This window comes from Salvelinus alpinus, chromosome 6, assembly GCF_045679555.1.
Source record: "Salvelinus alpinus chromosome 6, SLU_Salpinus.1, whole genome shotgun sequence".
In the NCBI taxonomy this organism is placed as follows: Eukaryota; Metazoa; Chordata; class Actinopteri; order Salmoniformes; family Salmonidae; genus Salvelinus; species Salvelinus alpinus.
Window position 1 is genome coordinate 14,773,665 of NC_092091.1, and position 25,159 is coordinate 14,798,823.

Genomic DNA, 25,159 nt, shown 5'->3' on the forward strand with positions numbered 1-25,159 from the left:
GTGTGGTCCTCCCACTACGACTCGGGAAAGCATGCAGTTCATTAGTCTGCAGATTAAATAAATGACGATGAACTTCACAGGGTGGTGAAAGTGCAAGGTGATAAGCTTGATGTTCCTTTCCAATAAATATCAAGAGTCTAATTCTACTGACATAATGATCAATGCTTGGTTGCTGTTTGACAAATACAAATAATACCAATAAGTTATTTTCATGTGCATTATGTGAACATATACAGCCTAACCCAAGTCAATTTGATGGAAACACATCTCTGGCGAGAAAATGTACGTATTGTTTTTGTGCGGTTTTAGAATATTCACATTCAAATCTGTCACCAATTGGATGGAAACTTAGCTATTGTCTGTCGGCTTTATTTCTGTGGAACATGCTAGATGGAGGCGTGAAGGACAGGAATGAATTGGAGGTGGTGAGTAGAGAGAGCAGGTGAGAGATCGACAGATAGAAGGAACGCTATTGCCGCTCTCTGTGGTTACCATGGGTTACCCGTTACTGAGTTTCCTCTTTGGCTCTTCGACCGATGCGTCATACATCATCTAAATGTTGGCAGAATGAATTACTGCAAATAACTACCTTTCTCTTGGGCTTCAACTGGTGCTGAACCAGGCATTTGGTTCAACATGTGATCGAATAAGTAAAAAGCTCTGTTTGTGGCATTCAGAATGAGGTACAGAGCTTGGTATTTGCAGTAGTGTTTCCCAAATGGTCTGTTGAGGCCTATTCCTTTTGGATGGCAGCTTAAGACTCCCGAGTCGTGCAGCAGTCTAAGGCACTGCATCTCAGTGCTAGAGGCGTCACTACAGACCCTGGTTCGATTCCAGGCTGTATCACAACCGGCCGTGATTAGGAGTTCCATAGGGTGGCACACAATTGTCCCAGCGTAGTCCGGGTTAGGGTTTGGTAGGCCGTCATTGTAAATAAGAAATTGTTCCTAACTGACTTGCCTCGTTAAATAAAGGTTAAATAAAAAAGTAAAATACATGTTCTGGGTAGAAGAGACAAAGGTCTGGTTGACCTGGTGGGTCACAATACATTTTCAAAAGCTTTACAAGAATCACAGTATGTTTATGTCAAAAGTAAAGACCTTTGTCTGTCAATGTTAGTGCTTTATTGAAACCATCTAGGTAGATGGAGGGTTTCCATAGTCTGACACATCTTTCATGTTTACCTTTAACCATGCACACAAGCTACATGAAAAATGCCATTCCACTCGAATCCAACCATTTAGAATTTTTGACCTCCATGTCACACGTTAGCCCCTTTCTACATGGAAAGAAGCCTTCACACTTCTGAAGTAGCTCTGCTGTCTCCATATGAGCAGTCAGGGGGGGGGGGATAACCATTATCAGACTGTCTTTCACTGGCAGTGAGAATACCAGTGATGAGATACATTAGCTCCTATACAGTCCTGAGGTTGGGGAATCACAATGGAGTGGTCCGGTGATTGGAGTGGCACAGTGATTGGAGTGGCCCAGAGTCATATCTTATACAGGCTGTCAAACACAATTACAAGGTTAGTTAATTTATGGCTAGTCAGACACACACACACCGCAGAATCATGCTTTTTGGGTTCGTATTGGAGGAATTATTCTGAAAGCCAGGAAAACTGCCACCTCCTATTTTGTGCCACTTTTGCTGTGTACTAATCTTGCTGATTTAATTCATCCTACAATGTTTTTTATAGTGCGTTCTTCTCTAAATGTGGCTTGAAAGCTGACATCTCTTTTCAAATGTGTCTTGGAATAGCGATCAGTGTTGGCTATAGACCCTAGTAGTAGCAATGGAGCTTAAGTCTAGTCTTTTCTTGGAGGCAGAACTGAGTGATTTACCCGTGTATAGGCCAGCTGCAAAGTCAAAATTGTCTATATTGTAAACATTTATAAAAACAATGTTCTTTTTGGTCTTAATTTATGGTTAGGGTTATGGTTAGGTTCAAAATCATATGTTATGACTTTGTGGCTGTGCCAGCTAGTGACCACTCTGCAGAGCTGCCTCCAGAACAAGACTCATGATGAGCCTCAGCCGATGTCTACATCTCCTAGTTTAAAACATGGACTCAACCAAGCATGAGCCAGTGCACAGCATTACAATATGTCATTTGGACAGGAACATTACCATAGCATATCTTTGGCCTTTTCACTAGGAGTGAGACCTAGTGGCAAAGAACTGAAGTACTCAAGTAATTTCACTCTCCATTGCCGAGTAAATTGCATCTCTCTTATTTACAGAGACGTGCAACAAATTTGATTTTTTAAAATTTGATTAACAAACCCAGATTTTTTTTTTACTCATCTCAAAGGACAAGCTACTTAATCTCCTAAATCATCATGCATGTATACAAGCTTGGTGTCCTTGCTGTCTTCAACTCTTAGATTTGTAAGTACTTGCACACAAACAAGTGTGTATGTGGGCACATATCCTTTGGAACAGACATATTTTCTGATACTGTACTGTGTTCATTTTTTCAATCCACTCCTGTGGGACGAGTATCACTGTCAGTGCTGCCTTTTGGCTGTGGTAAGCCACGGATGAGTGCCAAAATGATCTGGCAAGGGGACAGACAACCGGCAGACTCCCTCCACAGTATACCCAGGCCTCCAAGGGGTTCACCACGGAAACGTTCTCTTCTAAGCAGCCCTCTCTATATCCCAGCAGCCAAAACAGGGAGGTCAGTTTGGTTTTTAAGCTTGGTGAACATGTTGTTTATGTGTTCCTGTAGCATCCATGTTGGATTGTTGCATTCCATCTCCCTGATTGTTGTTGTGTCAGACAAGGCTATTGTTAGCATGTAGATTCTGTTTGTACCTCCATTTCATATCATTGTCCTTGACTATTTCATTAAGCACTTTACATTAGATCAGAAATAAATTAGCTCCCTGTCAAGAAAAAATGTTTGAATGTGTAGCATTCGTCCTTTCACAGTAAGACGGCTCTTCACAGTGATTCGTTTTTGTTGTAAAAGAGGGTTTTTGAATAACATGACATTGTCAGGGGAAAAAGCCTCTTCTGGATGACACAGTTGTCAGTTTGACTGCCATAAAAACGAAGGACTAACTGAAGTGGAGAGTGGTGGTTGACGTAGCAAGCAGTTGCACTGTCACTCGGTACGTACACACAGCCAAGACACGTTTATCTTGTCAAAGCCGGCGTTGTCGCTCATCACGAATTTGAGGTACTTAGTAGGTCTCAGCCTTATCACTAAAATATGTTTGGGTGGATTAGTGTCTGTTTGATAAGGTACATGGCTGAGGCAAATTTTTCCTTCCAAACAACATGGTTCTTGATTTCTACTTAAGAACAAAACCAGCTTTTTTCCCGAAGAAGCGTCAAAAACTGACTGTTAGCCATATTTAATAAGGAATCATTTTTGTGTTCTGTTTCCAAAGTAATTCTTAAGTACATAAAATGTACAATAGGGACATATTAAGGGTTTGGGTAAGCATCTCTTTTCACCCATGCCATGAGACAAATAATACATGTTGAACATCTTACATGTTTGGAATAAGACGCCCCAAGCAAGATAAACCCTGAAGTATAAAACCTGTCCTTGGCAAGCACATAAGTTCTTACCCAAGGTTATGTAGAGCCACATTTTGTTTTTAAGTGCATATCCAAGGTCAGAGTTTGCTCACCAAATTTTGTTAAAATGCTCTGCATATGAAATGCTTATGCAGTACTGCACTTTGATATCTTACTGCTTTGCACTGTGATTTTCCTATCCAGAGTTATTTTTGCTACCCTATGTCGGAGCACCTTTGATCAAGTATTTTCTGAGGGTAGAAGTCAAGGATTGAGATCAGAGATGGGGAAAAGGAATCGAACCCTGAGAGGAAAGAAAAGACAGGGAAAGTCACACTGGGGGAGGAAGTACTAAGACAGGGAAGGTCACAGGGAGAGGTAGTACTAAGACAGGGAAAGTCACCGGGAGAGGTAGTACAGGGAAGGTCAGAAAGGGGGAGATAGTATTAAGACAGGGAAAGTCACACAGGGGGAGATAGTATTAAGACAGGGAAAGTCACACAGGGGGAGATAGTATTAAGACAGGGAAGATCACACAGGGGGAGATAGTATTAAGACAGGGAAGATCACACAGGGGGAGATAGTATTAAGACAGGGAAGATCACACAGGGGGAGATAGTATTAAGACAGGGAAGATCACACAGGGGGAGATAGTATTAAGACAGGGAAGATCACACAGGGGGAGATAGTATTAAGACAGGGAAAGTCACACAGGGGGAGGTAATACTAAGACAGGGAAAGTCACACAAGGGGGATAGTACTAAGATAGTACTAAGACATGGAAGGTCACACAGGGGGAGATGTGTGTGGGAAAAAAAGTTGGAGAGAGAGAGGAAAGAGGGAAAGAGAGAGGATGTGTGTGAGTATATTTACCATACAGCTGATCCACAGCACCATTTCTGAGGCTGAATGAATGGATGAAGGGGAGAGATTAAAGCCTAGGCGTTGGGAAGTCTGCATTCAGTCACTGCAGTGACCGCGGGTGCCCTCTCGCATGCTGATGAACTCCTATGAATGGGCCCATGGACTCTCCCTACTCCAATATCTAGCAGGCCCCAACAATTATGGCCTATATGCAGGAAAGGACGACAGACAAATGGCAGTTTCTCTCCAGAGAGACCAGAAGGGTATACTATGTATCTGGTTTAAGGAGTTAGCGAGGTAACTTTGGTCAACTCTGAGTTCAAGTCGGGATAACCGGTATCACACAAGTGGCTCATCTTTTAGTCAGATTAATTTCTATGACAACGAATGCTTCAGAACTATCCTGCTCCGGGGCAGGCTAACTCAGAATTGACACAATTCATCCAAAATGGAGTGTCTGAGCCGCAAGTTGAGGACCAATTAAATCAGATTCCCTTCCTCTTGCAAATGTGAATATACAGTTGAAGTCGGAAGTTTACATGCACCTCAGCCAAATACATTTAAACTTAGTTTTTCACAATTTCTGACATTTAATCCTAGTACAAATTCCCTGTTTTAGGTCAGTTAGGATCACCACTTTATTTTTAGAATGTGAAATGTCAGAATAATAGTAGAGAGAATGATTTATTTCAGCTTTTATTTATTTCATCACATTCCAGTGGGTCAGAAGTTTACATACACTCAATTAGTATTTGCTAGCATTGCCTTTAAATTGTTTAACTTGGGTCAAACATTTGGGGTAGCCTTCCAGAAGCTTCACACAATAAGTTGGGTGAATTTTGGCCCATTTCTCTTGACAGAGCTGGTGTAACAGAGTCAGGTTTGTAGGCCTCCTTGCTCGCACACGCTTTTTCAGTTCTGCCCACAAATTTTCTATGGGATTGAGGTCAGGGCTTTGTGATGGCCACTCCAATACTTTGACTTTGTTGTCCTTAAGCCATTTTGCCACAACTTTGGAAGTATGCTTGGGGTCATTGTCCATTTGGAAGACCCATTTGCGACCAAGCTTTAACTTCCTGACTGATGTCTTGAGATGTTGGTTCAATATATCCACATAATTTTCCTTCCTCATGCCATCTATTTTGTGAAGTGCACCAGTCCCTCCTGCAGCAGAGCACCCCCACAACATGATGTCGCCACCCCTGTGCTTCACGGTTGGGATGGTGTTCTTCGGCTTGCAAGCCTCCCCCTTTTTCCTCCAAACATAACGATGGTCATTATGGCCAAACAGTTCTATTTTTGTTTCATCAGACGAGTGGACATTTCTCCAAAAATGTCGATCTTTGTCACTATGTGCGGTTGCAAACCATAGTCTGGCTTTTTTAATGCCGGTTTTGGAGCAGTGGCTTCTTTCTTGCTGAGCGGCCTTTCAGGTTATGTCGATATAGGACTCGTTTTACTGTGGATATAGATACTTTTGTACCTGTTTCCTCCAGCATCTTCACAAGGTCCTTTGTAGTTGTTCTGGGATTGATTTTCACTTTTCCTAAGTGTATGTAAACTTCCGACTTCAACTGTATATATATTTTTTAAAGACATTAAAATGCATATCACATTACTTATTTTGTAATTACAAGGAACATTTGAAAGTCCACGTAGAGTAAAACGTTTGTATAACGTTATAAAAAATATTTTATCCATAGGAGTGGGGAAAAAGGTGCTGTGTTCATTGATAAGCACAGTAAAGCACATCAAAGACGGCATTAACAATACGTAGTAAGAGAAAGACGGCACTTCTAAAAGCCTAGTTCACATCATATCCTGCTGAATTTGCAAGATATCTTTAATTTCATGCTGATTTTGGCAAACATGTTAATGTGGCACTGGCTCCCTCATGGATTGATGTTTCAGCATCGTCTCAATGACGAGTTGGGAATTGGACTGGCCGTGTGTGACATGCACGATCAGTTATTAGCCTGTCAGAGTTGGCGGCAGACGAACGAGCAATATCCACCATCGTAGTACAGATGAAACCTGAGCTGGAATGTGAAACTAACTGAAACTAGCTAATTAAAAAAAGCCTGGGTACATCTAGCTACATGTAGTATATCGTATACCCCTCAGGGTTCCCCAGCGTCCAAATAAAGTGGTTGAAAAAAAGCCAACAACATTTCTGGTTTCTCATGGAAGGGGATGGGGAAGTATGTAACGTGGGGGAAAAAATGTCGTATTTAGACCCTGTGGAGTATAAGCGGATCTCGCAGGGGTTTGGAATACATTCCATTAAAACACAGCACCATGCGTAAACGTGAGGGTTCACTTATTGTTCTTCATCTTCCCTCTTTAATGGTTTTTCTAGCTGTTTCTTGACAAGGAAACATAATACAAGGCCAAACCAGAAAATAATTACTGCACATACTATGGAATAATAGCAGATTTTCCTGTGACAAAAGATAAATATCTAAGGTCATGCAGTACAACAAGCCACCTTGGTTCTAATGGAAAATGTACTTGATATTTAATTAAAATTAGGTTCGCTACACACTCACCTACACAATTTCTGAACAATGGTAGCGTACCAAGACTTACATACATGGGCATTTAGAAATGTTTTATGTCAAAAGGCTGCAAAGTCATTAACGAAGTAACATTGGAAGACAGTGAACATTGAAATAACTTTGAGAGTTATTTGGATGAGGTGAAAGGGAGAAGAGAAAGAATCAAATCATCTCTTGAAAATCTTCCAATAATCACTGAAGTTCTCAAGCAACTCATCTGCCCGAAATAGATTGGATTGAAAGTTTCAGTTTTCTGATGAGAACAGTTGCAGCAAGGCTCATCCAGAGAAAGGTTTTCTTTGGCAGTTCTGACAGAGGTGTAATATTTCTTTGCCTTTGTAAATTTATCCTGAATTATGACGGGTTGAATTATGACAAGTAATAAACTCTGCCTCGGATTCAGCAGAATGGTTGATGGTCAGTGCTATCCGGATCCTTGGGACGTCCCTACCCTAACCTTAACTCATACCTTTACCTTAACCTTAACCCTTACCTAACCTTAACCCTTACCTTAATCATTTTACATTTCAACTTCAATTGGTAAGGACGTAGCACGGATTCCGGATAGCTCGGATTAATGGTTGATGAGGTAAACAAAGACGGGGGAAGTATTTTGGATGAACACCAACAGGAAGTTTATCTGTTCAGTTTTGGGATTCATATGATTGATGTATGGTATGTACCACATGTTACTGAAATTATGCATCATTGTGGACATAGGTAGTAGTGAATGCAGCATTATTTAACATTGAACATGTGACTGGCTTTGACCTACAGTATGCCATGGCAAAATAAATGTTGTTTGTGTTTAACATTGTTTGTTGAGGTGAGCACTCCCACATCCATTCGAGCTCAGCAGACGCAGGACAGAAAATAGACGGCAACAATGGAAAGCAGAGATTTCACACCTGGAAAAAAGCTCTATTAGATTGAATCATGGAATGATTCAAATTACATACATACCTTTTCCCTGTAGCATAATCACAGTGTGCCGTATCTTATTTTCAATAGCCACCTTTGAAAATGTTCTACCTCTGGATAGCAAGCATGTGATATGTGGTGATTTGATCATTCACAAATAAATGTAAGATCTAAGCTGCCCATGATGCGATAGGGAACTCCAGAAGGTTTTCTATTCATATAAATGTGAAGAAGATAATGGCCTCTTGTTGTTTATGATTTAGCAGATGAATAAGGTAGGGTTAAAATGGGAGCAGTATTTTACTCAACTCTTCCTCACAAAGAATGTCACAGACCTAACAAGAGAGAGCTTACAAAAGTATGTTTGCTTTACCTCAACTTGAACAGCGAAAGGACAAACCAACCCCTTTTTTTTGATAGGTGTACTGTGATGCTAAAGGAAAGAATATGCTGGGAAAAATGTTTGATTTCATTGCTCAAGGTTGTTTCTTGGCATGCTTGAAAAGGAGAAGCATGCAGAATAAAGATGCCATGTCCATTTTGGAGTTTTCATTTGCAGTCAGCAAATCAATCCAAATGAGAATGATATCTGAGCAAAGGAGGGAATGTACAGAAATCCCAGAAAGCGCTTGAGTGAGATGTCAATAATCACATCGATGATGTAGTTATACAGTAGACTGCTAATCCGTCTCCATCTTTCAGCTTTTGATGGAGTGTTTATTTACCCCATCTGCACATACATCTTCATCTAGCCACCATTAATGTGACAGGCCTATTTTATGGCAGCATAATGTATATTTACGGCAGACTTGGACCTTCGCTTTCTCTCCTTAAAGCTACAACAGGCAGGGCCAATTCTAACGTGGTCAGTGCTATTCGGGATCCTTGGGACGTCCATACCCTAAACACTAACCTTAACTGTTACCTTTTTTATATTTTTATATTTCAACTTCAATGGGGGCTGGGACATCCCAAGGATGCCGGATAGCACAGACCATTCTAATGAGTTAACGTTCATGCTTTGCTTGTCAAATAGACTGTTTTTTTTGTATATATCTTAATCTCACTTCTATCTACGAACAAAATATACTTTCCTGCAACCCGCCTCACCCTTTGTGGTACGGATCTGCTATTTTGATTCCTTATAACTGGAACTTCCATCAGAAGCTAGCCAGCTAACTAGCTACTAGTCTTTGTTAGCCACGGCTAGCTGTCCTCGCCTTTTTCCCCCGGATTCATCCAGCCTTAGCTCGGACAATCACCTGCCAGTCTGCACAGCGCAACCCACAGAGCATATCGGACTGCTTCTCTCTACGATATCACTGGATTTCTGCAACCCGCCTCACCCAATGAGGTGCGGATCTGTTATTTTTATTCCTTATAACTGGAACTTCCATCAGGGGCTAGCCAGCTAACTAGCTACTAGTCTGTTAGCCACGGCTAGCTGTCCTCACCTTTTTCCCCGGAATCAGCCAGCCTTAGCTCGGACAATCACCTGCAAGTCTGCAAAGCGTGATATCAACCCAGAGCATATCGGACTGTGTCTCTCTACCATATCACCGGATTCCTGCCACTCTGGATCATTACGCTGGAGCATTACTCCTAGCTAGCTAGCTAGCTGCAAACTAATGGCTACTGTTAGCTAACGCCTCTGTCCCGAAGCAAGCACCAGCTAGCCTCGAGCGAGGCCCATATACCAACTAATTCTAGGGCTACAATTACCTCCTTTGCCAATTGGCCTGGACCCTTTATCGTCGACACGGAGCCCCGCCGATCCATCACAACTGGACTGCCGACGTGATCGCCCGATGTGGTCTCAACAGGCTATTCTGTTACTGGGCTAGCAGAATCATCTACTAGCCCAGGCCCGTTAGCTTTTTCTGAATGCTGTGTCCCCTGCTCGCCCAGTGTATTAGTGAATACCGTACAGCACCCTGTCTCACCTATTGCTACTCTTTTGACCCTATGATCACTCGGCTACACAGCTGATGCCCCCTGCACTGTTTCAATAACACGGTACATAATGTTGTTTACCTGTCGGCCCCAGCCTCGAACCCAGGTCCTGTATGTATCTAACTGACCCACTCTGCCCTTTCTTCGCCATTTACCCATTGTTGTCTTAGCTCTCCTGATCAACACCTGTGATTGCTTTATGCCTCTCTATAATGTCAATAGGCCTTGTCTACTGCTGTCTTGGCTAGTTTTTATTGCTTTATTTCACTGTAGAGCCCTCAGTCCTGCTCAAATTGCCTTAGATAGCTCTTTCGTCCAACCCCACACACATGCGGAGACCTCACCTCTGTTAATTGATAACTCCAGAGACGAAACCTCTCTCATCATCACGCAACACATTCTTACCATACCCTTGTCTGTACATTATGCCTTGAATCTATTCTACCACAAGCAGAAATCTGCTCCTTTTATTCTCTGTCCCCAAGGCAATAGACGACCAGGTCTTATAGCCTTTAGCTGTACCCTTATCCTACTCCTCCTCTGTTCCTCTGGTGATGTAGAGGTTAACCCAGGCCCTGTAGCCCAGAGTTCCACTTCTATTCCCCAGGTGCTATCGTTTGTTGACTTCTGTAACCGTAAAAGCCTTGGTTTCATGCATGTTAACATGAGAAGCCTCCTCCCTAAGTGTTTTTTTCCACTGCTTTAGCACACTCTGCCAACCCTGATGTCCTAGCCGTGTCTGAATCCTGGCTTAGGAAGGCCACCAAAGATTCTGAAATGTTCATCCCCAACTATACCATTTTCCGCTAAGATAGAACTGCCAAAGGGGGTGGAGTTGCAATCTACTGCAGAGATAGCCTGCAGAGTTCTGTCATGCTATCCAGGTCTGTGCCCAAACAGTTCGAGCTTCTACTTTTAAAAATCCACCTTTCCAGAAATAAGTCTCTCACTGTTGCCGCTTTTTACAGACCCCCCTAAGCCCCCAGCTGCGCCCTGGACACCATATGTGAATTAATTGCCCCCCATTTATCTTCAGAGTTTGTACTTTTAGGTGACGTAAACTGGAATATGCTTAACACCCCGGCCGTCCCACAATCTAAGCTAGATGCCCTCAATCTCACCCAAATTATCATGGAACCTACCAGGTACAACCCCAAATCCGTAAACTCAGGCACCCTCATAGATATCATCCTGACCAACCTGTCCTCTAAATACACCTCTGCTGTCTTCAACCAGGATCTCAGCGATCACTGCCTCAATGTCTGCGTCCGTAATGGGTCCGTGGTCAAACAACCAACCCTCATCACAGTCAAAAGCTTCCTAAAACACTTCAGCGAGCAGGCCTTTCTAATCGACCTGGCCCAGGTATCCTAGAAAGATATTGACCTCATTCCGTCAGTAGAAGATGCCTGGTTATTCTTTAAAAGTGCTTTCCTCAACATCTTAAATAAGCATGCCCCATTCAAAAAATGTTGAACCAGGAACAGATATAGCCCTTGGTTCACTCCAGACCTGACTGCCATTGACCAGCACAAAAACATCCTGTGGCGTACTGCATTAGCATTGAATAACCCAGCGATATGCAACTTTTCAGGGAAGTTAGGAACCAATATACACAGGCAGTTAGGAAAGCAAAGGCTAGCTTTTTCAAACAGAAATTTGCATCCTGTCTCACAAACTCCAAAAAGAATTGGGACACTGTAAAGTCCATTGAGAATAAGAGCACTTCCTGCCAGCTGCCCTCTGCACTGAGGCTAGGAAACACTGTCACCACCGATAAATCTATGATTATCAAGAATTTCAATAAGCATTTTTCTACGACTGGCCTTGCTTTTCACCTGGCAACCCCTACCCCGGTCAACAGCTCTGCCTGGTCAACAGCTCTGCACCCCCCACAGCAACTTGCCCAAGCCTCCCCCATTTCTCCTTCACCCAAATCCAGATAGCTGATGTTCTGAAAGAGCTGCAAAATCTGGACCCCTACAAATCAGCTGGGCGAGACAATCTGGACCCTCTATTTCTAAAATCATCCGCCGATATTGTTGCAACCACTATTACCAGCCTGTTCAACCTCTCTTTCATATCGTCTGAGATCCCCAAAGATTGGAAAGCTGCCACGGTCATCCCCCTCTTCAAAGCGGGAGACACTCTAGACCCAAACTGTTACAGACCTATATCTATCCTACTCTGCCTTTCTAAGGTCTTCGAAAGCCAAGTTAACAAACAGATCACCGACCATTTTGAATCCCACTGTACCTTCTCCGCTATGCAATCTGGTTTTTGAGCTGGTCATGGGTGCACCTCAGCCACGCTCAAGGTCCTGAACGATATCATAATCGCCATCGACAAAAGGCAATACTGTGCAGCCATACTCATCGACCTGGCCAAGGCTTTCGACTCTGTCAATCACCACATTCTTATCGGCAGACTCAACCGCCTTGGTGTCTTAAATGACTGCCTTGCCTGGTTCACCGACTACATCTCAGACAGAGTTCAGTGTGTAAAATCGGAGGGCCTGTTGTCCGGACCTCTGACAGTCTCTATGGGGGTGCCACAGGGTTCAATTCTCAGGCTGACTCTTTTCTCTGTATACATCAATGATGTCGCTCTTGCTGCTGGTGATTCTCTGATCCACCTCTACGCAGATGACACCATTCTGTATACTTCTGGCCCTTATTTGGACACTGTGTTGACTAACCTCCAGACGAGTTTCAATGCCATACAACACTCCTTCCGTGGCCTCCAACAGCTCTTAAATGGAAGTAAAACTAAATGCATGCTCTTCAACCGATCGCTGCCCACACCTTCCCGCCCGCCTAGCATCACTACTCTGGACGGTTCTGACTTAGAATATGTGGACAACTACGAATACCTAGGTGTCTGGTTAGACTGTAAACTCTCCTTCCAGACTCATATTAAGCATCTCCAATCCAAAATGAAATCTAGAATCGGCTTCCTATTTCGCAACAAAGCATCCTTCACTCATGCTGCCAAACATACCCTCATAAAGCTGACTATCCTACCGATCCTTGACTTCGGCGATGTCATTTACAAAATAGCCTCCAACACTCTACTCAGCAAATTGGATGCAGTCTATCACAGTGCCATCCGTTTCGTCACCAAAGCCCTGTATACTACCCACCACTGCGGCTGGCCCTCGCTTCATATTCGTCACCAAACCCACTGGCTCCAGGTCATCTATAAGTCCTTGCTAGGTAAAGCCCCGCCTTATCTCAGCTCAATGGTCACCATAGCAGCACCCACCTATAGCACGCGCTCCAGCAGGTATTTTTCACTGGTCACCCCGAAGCCAATTTCTCCTTTGACCGCCTTTCCTTCCAGTTCTTTGCTGCCAATGACTGGAATGAATTGCAAAAATCACTGAAGCTGGAGACTCATATCTCCCTCACTAGCTTTAAGCATCAGCTATCAGAGCAGCTTACAGATCATTGCACCTGTACATAGCCCATCTGTAAATAGCCCATCCAACTACCTCATCCCCATATTGTTATTTATTTTATTTATATATGTATGTATTTTCTCCTTTTCACCCCAGTATCTCTACTTGCACATTCATTTTCTGCACATCTATCACTCCAGGGTTTTTTTGCGAAATTGCTACGGCCGATTTCTTGCCTTACTTCCCTAATCTTCCCTACTTCCCTAATCTTACTTCATTTGCACACACTGTGTATAGACTTTTCTATTGTGTTGTTGACGGTATGTTTGTTTATTCCATGTGTAACTGTGTGTTGTTGTTTGTGTCACACTGCTTTGCTTTATCTTGGCCAGGTCACAGTTGTAAATGAGAACTTGATCTCAACTGGCTTACCTGGTGAAATAAAATGAATAGAAAAAAATATTTGGAAAATGGGGTACATGTGGAGCACGGGTTATTGTTCCTCATGTCCAACAGTATGTAGCAACGTGGGATTGGATTATAACCTTCCCTGTTTCCCCGGGCCTGTGGATATAGCTCAAATGGCCCAATGGTTATGCATTGACAGTGCACTGTTGTGTATACAGTAAAACATATGACAGTGATTTCTTCAATGCTGTAGTTACTGTACTGACGGAGTCTTGGTCTAAATGCCAGTGAATCTGCATGTTCAGTTATTTTAATCTAAATGTAATGCAGCTACAAAGTAACTGATCTACAATGAATGTGGCACAAATCAAGTGTAATGTTTCAGAACTGTCGTGCCTTGTCAAAGCGTGTGACCTGCATTACTAGCGAAATAATTGTATGGAGGGCAGGAGGTCCAATTCCAAAGTATTAATATCCCAGTATTTATCCTGACTGTAATATTACTCTCAAACATTTTAGTAAATGCACTTATCTAGAGCAATTTACAGGCGCAATTAGGGTTAAGTGCCTTGCTTAAGGACACATTGACAGATTTTTCCCCTAGTGAGCTCTGGGATTCAAACCAGCAACCTTCCAGTTACTGGCGCGACATTCTTAACCGCTAGGCTACCTGCGCCGGTTATACCAGAGAACAGATGTGTTGTGCTTCTCTCCATCTCCATTTTAACTGGGAACCCTCTGAGAGGCTGGAACATTTCTCTCTGAATCACTATCCGACAGCCCACCATTACTCTGGATGTGTCCCTGCAGTAAACTTAATTAACTCCCCAGAACCTCTACACTGTGACTTGGGGCCAGATTAAATCACCACACCACGCTGCTTGCAAATTACAACCGCTGACTCTGAGAGCCCACTGAATCCCTATGGAGAAGACCCCAGGGCCAGTCCAATCACACAGGTTAATCTCCAATCAGGAGCTAGGTCAAAAGGTCCCAGAACTTAGATACATCAACAACTCTGGTGTCCAACCAAACCACTGTCCCACCTCATCCATGCACTGAGGAAGGGAAATGAACACTGAAATATGACTGGGAGGTATAAGTGGATTTCTAAGGAAACCTCTAGAGACCATTTTATCACGTGTGATGGTGTCAGAGCACAAGAGGTTGGTGGCACCTTAATTGGGAAGGACGGGGTCCTGGTAATGGCTGGAGCGGAATATGTGGAATGGTATCAAACACATGTTTTGATGCCATTCCATTGACTCCGTTCCATCATTATTATGAGCCGTCCTGCACAAAACAGTCTCCACTGTGTCAGAGATGATGTTAGCCTATAGGATGTGAGGGGAATGGCCATGAGGAAGGACACTGGTCCTTTGTGATTGGTTATGATTGGTGGTGAATGATTGATTGGTCAATGTTCTAGTTTCGCTAAATGTATCCATTTAATGGGACCTTTCACCTCAATGTGTCTAAGCACTGGAAGTACAGTATCTCCCTCCATATGATCATTCTGCCATGTGGAATAGCCTTCACTTCCACCTATCTGTCTGACATAATTTCCTCTTCCTATCTTCAGGTCAGTTGGCAGCAGGTACGTGTGAGATTGTCACTCTGGACCGGGACAGCAGTCAGCCGCGGCGGACCATAGCACGACAGACGGCGAGGTGTGCCTGCAAGAAGGGACAGATTGCCGGCACCACGAGAGCCAGACCGGCTTGTGTAGACGGTAAGAGCCAAGATCTACCTCCATCCTTCACTTTCAGAGAGAGCCCCCCCAAGCATAGGGATTGAGAGGGGCTTAGAAAGCTCCCCTCGAGGGCCTCTTTGGGCCACCACCCCCTATGTATCCCCAGGACCATTTCTGATGTTGTGGATTACTCTGTTATCTCTGTTGAGGTGGTTTAGGCATCTCGTATGGGAATGGAATGTTGCATTGCATTTCATCACCTGCTGTTCTTGACCTGGTTGCCATCTGGGGAGGATTGGAAAGCAGCTCCTGGCTGTACAGAGAATTGTCTCTCTCTGTGGGGATTCCATTGAGCTTATATTACTTTGGACGTTCTATCAAGTTAAAATACCTTCTCTCCATTTGTGCGATACTTACAAAGATGATTTGACAAAAGCCCTCAAAAAGTTCTTAACTTATAAAGGCAGAAATTGGCATTTTGCACTAGTTGTGACAGAAATGTGTACCCTTTCTATAATGTTGCCTAGCACCAAAGTGACTATTTTAGGCACCCTCAACTTTGTTTTGGCATTTTGAGAATGCTGCTGATCGCTGTGACCTGTTTTTCCAGCTTTACTGTTGACAACTTGCCTTTGACACTCTTCCTGTAGCTGTTGTTGCTATGATACCTCTCTACCTAAGTGAAACGCATAACACAACATCCTAATGACAAGTTTAACACCTGAGGTGTCTGGTGGTTGTCGTTGCTCTTAAAAATATGTCGGTATACAACTTCAGTGACCTTTACTTACCTAGAGCATGCCGTATCTTTGCAGGCTTGGTATTTATGTCAGGTCGCATCTTAGCTCGGCCACTCATTTTCTTTTGTTGTTTGTTCCAGAAATAAACATTGGGGAACGAACCATAGAGCAGGGTTTACTCCATCAGTCTGAAAAAACGAATGAGATTTCAATCATTTTTAATCTTCCCCTCAATTCTCAAGGTCCCCAAGCTGCAGTACCACGTGCTCCAAATGATTTTGTCCTCTATCCCCATTCCTTTGTTCCACAGAGGTCACATTTCTAACAGGATAATCCATATATCCATCACATCTTAAGCCCTCTGCTACAGCCAAACTGCAAGGATGTGGGCAAAAATATCTCAAAAGTCAACTAAATCAGTAATCCTCCATGCGGTGTTGTCTTTGGCTCATAAGGAGTTGGATTATATTTACAAAGGCACAATAGGAGTTTAGATTGCCTCTGCTTTTGTGGAAATGTTACCATGTAATGATTTCACCTGTGACTTTGATCTCTTTCAAAGACCCTCAAGGCCTTTTTCTAATCACACAGGGAACAGCTGCCATTTGCCGTCGCAAATGACTCTCAAAGAAATATTGTGTGAAACATTCCTTCAGCGTATTAGTTCATAGGAAATAGAGACTTCAACAGAATCAACAAAAAGCAGGAGTTTGTAGCCATTGTTGTTTATATAGACTTCACTTCTTTGCTATTTCATGCTATCCGGTCCCCTTTCAACATCTCCCTGAAGTGACAGGGTGCCTGGTATTGATTTCAGTTAAAGAGAGAGTGAGAGATGAAAAGGTGCTGTTGTCAGGGTTGAGGTACTGTTGCCACCAGGTAGATTAGTGGCGTTGTTGAAGTCTGCTCTGGATGTAATGATATCACTCCAGTAGACCAGGGGGATGACTTACGGGGCACGGTACAGTTCATCTTAACTGGAGACCCATTACTCTTTCCGATTGTGATTATAAAATAAGTTACACCTGAGACCTTTAAATGTGGACAAAAGGTCACTGTAGGGGCAGATTTGTGTGCTGTGGCTTTGCTGTTGACTCGTTTCAATTGATCGCCGGTGTCTTCGAGAAAACAAAGGAGGTACCTTAGATGTAGTTTCTCAATTTAAGATTATATTCTTTACTGCCTTTCAAAAGGCCTAGAGGCCAAAAAAACATCCACCTAAAAAGTTGCCTTCTTTTCAACATGTTTCAATGGTGATTTTCTGCTAGTGATGTAGAGCATCATACGAGAGATACTGTATAATGACGAGATGGTCTTGTCTCTTCCCTAACAATGGGAGTCGTTGTCCCAAAGGCGGGAAGGCAGGCGAACTGCTTATCGGTCTGCTTATCAGTCTGCTTATCACTGTATTCACGCATGGACAGATTTTGACGTGAGTGGGCCCTCTCGCTTCGCCTCTTCCTCTCAGATCATACTGAAAGCATCAAGAATCATCAACCTGTTCGAGGGCAGTCGCTGAAGGGAAGATTTAGACTGACTGTAATTGTGACCCCAGACAGTACATGGAGAACAGTGTTTTCCAGTGACTTCTGTTGCATTGCAGTATCATTTGAAATTGGATACAAGCCATTCTGAGTAGTCAGAGTTTGCTGCGTTTCATGATCATTTTATGTTCTACCTACAGTACATAATTGTGATCCCTTTTGATCCATGTCATATTATGAACATGATGGACATTAAAAGTTACATTTAGAAGAAGAGTATTGCAACTGACCTAAAAGCTCAGCTGGAAAGATGAGAGGTTCAAAATATGACTGCAAAGTTTCTCTACAGTCTCTCAAACAATTGTAACTCAGGAGGGAATTATATTTTTGTAAAGCAAGAAAGAGAATTAAAAAAAAAAAAGAGCATTGTTGACATGACAGGTAGAGTAATATGAGGAAAGAAGTCTAATTTGCCTGTAAGGCTACAACTTGACATGTGACATGAACATTAGCATAACAATGACAAAGTTTAGGAACGTTAGCTTTGATTCTGAGACAGAGCTGAGCCACCTATTCAAAAAGTGTTTTAAAAACTATTTGCCCTCTTTTAACACCTCTTTTGACACAGATTTAGGAAAATGATGACAGGAAACCTGTAATATCAAATTCAATTATTTGGTCACTTGTCTCCAAACAAGTACAATTCAAATCAGATAACCTTTCATATGAATTTGTCTAAATATTACAATCTCAAATGTCGGGGGCATTATGTGGACCACATTATGTACAGATACAAACCCTGCGGGCCAATTGCAACCATCCATGGCCCCCCAGATTATCGCTATCTGATCTGTTGTTAAACCATCAATCACCAGCACAGCTGATCTCAATTGCATCCGTTATAGGCCATCAATTTACCTCTCCCTAAAGCGGATGTCGGGGTTTACTCTTAATCCTGATTGCTGCCAACATTTTCATGACTATTTCGCACTCTGGTGGGTATTATCATTGGAACAATTTAATCCTTTTAATTGAGCAGACTAATGACGACTTATCTATTTGGCAACCATTCTGTCGAATTTAAATAAAATATTACATTTCTTTGTTTTCCACGGCAAATCAACAATGGCAATGTAGCCATACCCTACCTATTTATAAATGGAAAAATGGTTTAGGATTACATTTTCGTTTCCAATTAATGTAATCCGTTAAAGGTCCAATGCAGCCATTTTTATCTCACTATCAAATCATTTGTGTAACAATTAAACTACTGTTATATGAATGTTTTCAATTAAAATTGTAAAATTTGTACAGAAATTGCTTCTTAGCAAATCGCAAAAATGTAGCTAGGACTGTCTGGGAGTGGTCTGAGTGAGGGGACTAATTGGATGAGCCTAATGGCAGGGATATGTAACCTGAAAACTAGCTGCTTTTGGCAGAGATATTTGAAACTCTCTTTGTTATCTATTAACTTATACCACCTGAGAATGTCGCCAGGCAGGCCAAAACTCCATCCCACCAAAACGCGCTGAAATTTCAGGTGGTCTTTTCAAACAGCACTTACACTAAAAAGCCATTATCATAATTTTCACAAAATTATTTGTTATTTTTGTTACTTTTTTCTACATTGTAGAATTATAGTGCAGGCATCAAAACTATGAAATAACACATATGGAATCATGTAGTAACCAAAAAAGTGTTCAACAAATCAAAATATATTTTATATTCTTCGAATAGCCACCCTTTGCCCTGATGACAGCTTTGCACACTCTTGGCATTCTCTCAACCAGCTTCATGAGGTAGTTACCTGGATTGCATTTTAATTAACAGGTGTGCCTTGTTAAAAGTTAATTTGTGGAATTGATTTCCTTCTTAATGCGTTTGAGCCAATCAGTTGTGTTGTGACAAGGTAGGGGTGGTATACAGAAGATAGCCCTATTTGGTAAAATACCAAGTCTATATTATGGAAAGAACAGCTCAAATAAGCAAAGAAAAATGACAGTCCATCATTACTTTAAGACATGAAGGCCAGTCAATACGGAAAATCTCAAGAACTTTGAAAGTTTCTTCAAGTGCAGTCGCAAAAACCATCAAGCGCTATGATGAAGCTGGCTCTCATGAGGACCACCACAGGAATGGAAGACCCAGAGTTACTTCTGCTGCAGAGGATAATTTAATTAGAGTTACCAGCCTCAGAAATTGCAGCCCAAATAAATGCTTCACAGAGTTCAAGTAACAGAAACATCTCAACATCAACTGTTAAGAGGAGACTGTGTGAATCAAGCCTTCATGGTCAAATTACTGCAAAGAAACCACTACTAAAGGACACCAATAATAAGAAGAGACTTGCCTGGACCAAGAAACACGAGCAATGGACATTAGACCGGTGGAAATTTGTCCTTTGGTCTGGAGTCGAAATTTGAGATTTTTTGGTTCCAACCGCCATGTCTTTGTGAGACGCGGTGTGGGTGAACGAATGATCTCCGCGTGTGTATTTCCCACCGTAAAGCATGGAGGAGGAGGTTGTTATGGTGTGGGGTTGGTTTTCTGGTGACACTGTGATTTATTTAGAATTCAAGTCACACTTAACCAGCATGGCTACCACAGCATTCTGCAGCGATTCGCCATCCCATCTGGTTTGCGCTTAGTGGGACTATCATTTGTTTTTCAACAGGAAAATGACCTAACACACCTCCAGGCTGAGTAGGGCTATTTTACCAAGAAGGAGAGTGATGGAGTGCTGCATCAGATGACCTGGCCTCCACAATCACCCGACCTCAACCAAATTGAAATGGTTTGGGATGAGTCGGACCGAAGAGTGAAGGAAAAGCAGCTGACAAGTGCTCAGCATATGTGGGAACTCCTTCAAGACTGTTGTAAAAGCATTCCAGGGAGAAGCGGGTTCAGAGAATTCCAAGAGTGTGCAAAGCTGTCATCAAGGCAAAGGGTGGCTTTTTGAAAAATATCAAATATATTTTGATTTGTTTAACACTTTTTTGGTTAATACATGATTCCATATGTGTAATGTCTCACTATTATTCTACAATGTAGAAAATAGTCAAAATAAAGAAAAACCCTTAAATGAGAAGGTGTTATAAAACTTTTGACCGGTAGTGTGTGTGGGTGTATATATATACATATACAGTTGAAGTCGGAAGTTTACATACACCTTAGCCAAATACATTTAAACTCAGTTTTTCACAATTTTTACTCTGACCTAAGACAGAGTAAAAATTCTCTGTCTTAGGTCAGTTAGGATCAACACTTTATTTTAAGAATGTGAACTGTCAGAATAATAGTAGAGAGAATGATTGATTTATTTCAGCTTTTATTTCTTTCATCACATTCCCAGTGGGTCAGAAGTTTACATACACTCAATTAGTATTTGGTAGCATTGCCTTTAAATTGTTTAACTTCAGTCAAACGTTTTGGGTAGCCTTCCACAAGCTTCCCACAATAAGTCAAGTTTGTCGGCCTCCTTGCTCGCACACACTTTTTCAGTTCTGCCCACAAATCTTCTAGGATTGAGGTCAGAGGTCAGGGCATTGTGATGGCCACTCCAATACCTTGAATTTGTTGTCCTTAAGCCATTTTGCCACAACTTTGGAAGTATGCTTGGGGTCATTGTCCATTTGGAAGACTCATTTGCGACCAAGCTTTTACTTCCTGACTGATGTCTTGAGATGTTACTTCAATATATCCACATAATTTTCCTTCCACATGATGCCATCTATTTTGTGAAGTGCACCAGCCCCTCCTGCAGCAAAGCACCCCCACAACAAGGTGCTTCACGGTTTGCATGGTGTTCTTCGGCTTGCAAGCGTTCCCCGTTTTCCTCCAAGCATAACAATGGTCATTATGGCTAAAAAGTTCTATTTTTGTTTAATCAGATCAGAGGACATTTCTCCAAAAAGTACGATCTTTGTCACCATGTGCAGTTGCAAACCGTAGTCTGGCTTTTTTATGGCGGTTTTGGAGCAGTGGCTTCTTCCTTGCTGAGCGGTCTTTCAGGTTATGTCGATGTAGGATTAGTTTTACTGTGGATATAGATACTTTTGTACCTGTTTCCTCCAGCATCTTCACAAGGTCCTTTGCTGTTCTGGGATTGATTTGCACTTTTCGCACCAAAGTACGTTCATCTCTAGGAGACAGAACGCATCTCCTTCCTGAGCGGTATGATGGCTGTGTGGTCCCATGGTGTTTATACTTGCGTACTATTGTTTGTACAGATGAACGTGGTACCTTCAGTCATTTGGAAATTGCTCCCAAGGATGAACCAGACTTGTGGAGGTCTACAATTTTTATTCTGAGGTCTTGCCTGATTTGTTTTGATTTTCCCATGATGTCAAGCAAAGAGGCACTGAGTTTGAAGGTAGGCCTTGAAATACATCCACAGGTACACCTGTGTTGACTCAAATGATGTCAATTAGCCTATCAGAAGCTTCTAAAGCCATGACATCATTTTCTGGAATTTTCCAAGCTGTTCAAAGGCACAGTCAACTTAGTGTATGGGATCTTTTAATGTAGACTGTACTGTACTGACTCTGTTTTACAAATCTTTCATTGAGAGTATTTTAACTTTTTGTAATGTTTGTTGGTTTGGCAATGCCACTGTCAGCCAGAGAAATATGCTGAGAAGGATTATCACCACAGCAAGCAAGGTACTTGGAGTCAAACAGACAGGCCTGTATGAGATCTTTAAGGTCAGGGCCCTCCACAAGGCTCACAAAATAATTTTAGACCCAAGCCACCCCCTGTACCCGGACTCTGAACTACTCCCCTCTGGGCGCAGGTACAGGGCACACCTGAGCAGGAAAAACACAACTAGACAATAATTTGTGCCAGGTGTGATATCCCTCCTAAATAGCTCGGGCTAATGTTCCTATTGACTCAGTAAGGCCAGCAAGCTAGTCTTTAAAAAAGAAGCTTTATTGGTGTGTAACTGTTAGGAAAGTTGTATTGTCAATTTTGTTTTGTATTTAAACGCCACTTTAAACATCTACATGACTCTGCAACAAAATTTCCCCATGGGGACAATAAAGTAAGTAAGTAAGTAAGTAAGTAAACTTCTGACCCACTGGAATTGTGATAAGTGAAATATTCTGTCTGTAAACTATTGTTGGAAAAATTACTTGTGTCATGCACAAAGTAGATGTCCTAACCGATTTGCCAAAACTATAGTTTGTTAACAAGAAATTTGTGAAGTGGTTGAAAAGCGAGTTTTAATGACTCCAACCTAAGTGTATGTAAACTTCCAACTTCAACCGTATATATATATATATACAGTGGGGAGAACAAGTATTTGATACACTGCCGATTTTGCAGGTTTTCCTACTTACAAAGCATGTAGAGGTCTGTAATTTTTTATCATAGGTACACTTCAACTGTGGGAGACGGAATCTAAAACAAAAATCCAGAAAATCACATTGTATGATTTTTAAGTTTTAATTTGCATTTTATTGCATGACATAAGTATTTGATACATCAGAAAAGCAGAACTTAATATTTGGTACAGAAACCTTTGTTTGCAATTACAGAGATCGTACGTTTCCTGTAGTTCTTGACCAGGTTTGCACACACTGCAGCAGGGATTTTGACCCACTCCTCCATACAGACCTTCTCCAGATCCTTCAGGTTTCGGGGCAGTCGCTGGGCAATACGGACTTTCAGCTCCCTCCAAAGAATTTCTATTGGTTTCAGGTCTGGAGACTGGCTAGGCCACTCCAGGACCTTGAGATGCTTCTCACGGAGCCACTCCTTAGTTGCCCTGGCTGTGTGTTTTGGGTTGTTGTCATGCTGGAAGACCCAGCCACAACCCATCTTCAATGCTCTTACTGAGGGAAGGAGGTTGTTGGCCAAGATCTCGCGATACATGGCCCCATCCATCCTCCTCTCAATACAGTGCAGTCGTCCTGTCCCCTTTGCAGAAAAGCATCCCAAAAGAATGATGTTTCCACCTCCATGCTTCACGGTTGGGATGGTGTTCTTGGGGTTGTACTCATCCTTCTTCTTCCTCCAAACACGGCGAGTGGAGTTTAGACCAAAAAGCTCTATTTTTGTCTCATCAGACCACATGACCTTCTCCCATTCCTCCTCTGGATCATCCAGATGGTCATTGGCAAACTTCAGATGGGCCTGGACATGCGCTGGCTTGAGCAGGGGGACCTTGCGAGCGCTGCAGGATCTTAATCCATGACGGCGTAGTGTGTTACTAATGGTTTTCTTTGAGACTGTGGTCCCAGCTCTCTTCAGGTCATTGACCAGGTCCTGCCGTGTAGTTCTGGGCTGATCCCTCACCTTCCTCATTATCATTGATGCCCCATGAGGTGAGATCTTGCATGGAGCCCCAGACCGAGGGTGATTGACCGTGATCTTGAACTTCTTCCATTTTCGAATATTTGCGCCAACAGTTGTTGCCTTCTCACCAAGCTGCTTGCCTATTCCATCCCAGCCTTGTGCAGGTCTACAATTTTATCCCTGATGTCCTTACACAGCTCTCTGGTCTTGGCCATTGTGGAGAGGTTGGAGTCTGTTTGATTGAGTGTGTGGACAGGTGTCTTTTATACAGGTAACAAGTTCAAACAGGTGCAGTTAATACAGGTAATGAGTGGAGAACAGGAGAGCTTCTTAAAGAAAAACTAACAGGTCTATGAGAGCCGGAATTCTTACTGGTTGGTAGGTGATCAAATACTTATGTCATGCAATAAAATGCAAATTAATTACTTAAAAATCATACAATGTGATTTTCTGGATTTTTGTTTTAGATTGCGTCTCTCACAGTTGAAGTGTACCTATGATAAAAATGACAGACCTCTACATGCTTTGTAAGTAGGAAAACCTGCAAAATCGGCAGTGTATTAAATACTTGTTCTCCCCACTGTATACAACACAGAAAAATCAAATTTTTCACTGCACTGGACCTTTTAAGGATTTTACTCTTATTAAAATATGGCCATTTCTTAACAAGAGTGGAAAATGAAATATTCCTGAACTATAGGCTACACATTTTACATTTGAAACTATATACATTTGGATTGTGTTGTAATTTTTATCAAATCACATAACCGAGTGGCGCAGCAGTCTAAGGCACTGTCTCTCAGTGCTAGAGGTGTCACTACAGATACCCTGGTTCGAATCTAGGCTGTTTCACAACCGGACGTAATTGGGAGTCCCATAGGGTGGCCACAATATGCCCAGCCTCATCCGGGTTTGGCCGGTGTAGGCCGTCATTGTAAATAAGAATTTGTGTTTTTGGTCCATTGTTTATTAATAGAACAACGGGATAAAACTCAATATAAACCTTTACATTTCTTACAGGTATACAGTTATTAGGCCAGTAGGCCTACAGTGGCATAGTGTACTTTGCTGAAGAAACAATGTCTGAATTGGAATGTGATAGGGAGAGTCATTTCTTATTCTTTGGAAGTCGTTATCTTAAAGCTGGAATCATTAATGGTGAAACAGCCACATTGGTTTGCGATATTACAACAACAAAGATGTTACTGCAAACAACCAACACAGTTTTCCCCTCTGACATCTTCACATGCGCGCTAGAAGAGCACAATATGTACTGCAATGTTTTTAACATGCTGCACAACGCTCC

General features: G+C 42.3%; 1 protein-coding gene across 3 annotated transcripts in view; it reads left to right on the plus strand.

Moving 5' to 3' along the window:
- LOC139578197 (chemokine-like protein TAFA-5) overlaps positions 1 to 25,159 on the plus strand; it is a 111,528-nt gene that overhangs the window by 57,589 nt on the left and 28,780 nt on the right. For all 3 annotated transcript variants that reach the window (XR_011675507.1, XR_011675508.1, XM_071405501.1), the window contains exon 2: positions 15,222 to 15,371. Coding sequence is in view for 1 of the 3 variants with exons in the window: in XM_071405501.1 (XP_071261602.1) it covers positions 15,222 to 15,371 (150 nt within the window). In the remaining 2 variants the exon portion in view is untranslated. The remainder of the gene's footprint in view (positions 1 to 15,221; positions 15,372 to 25,159) is intronic.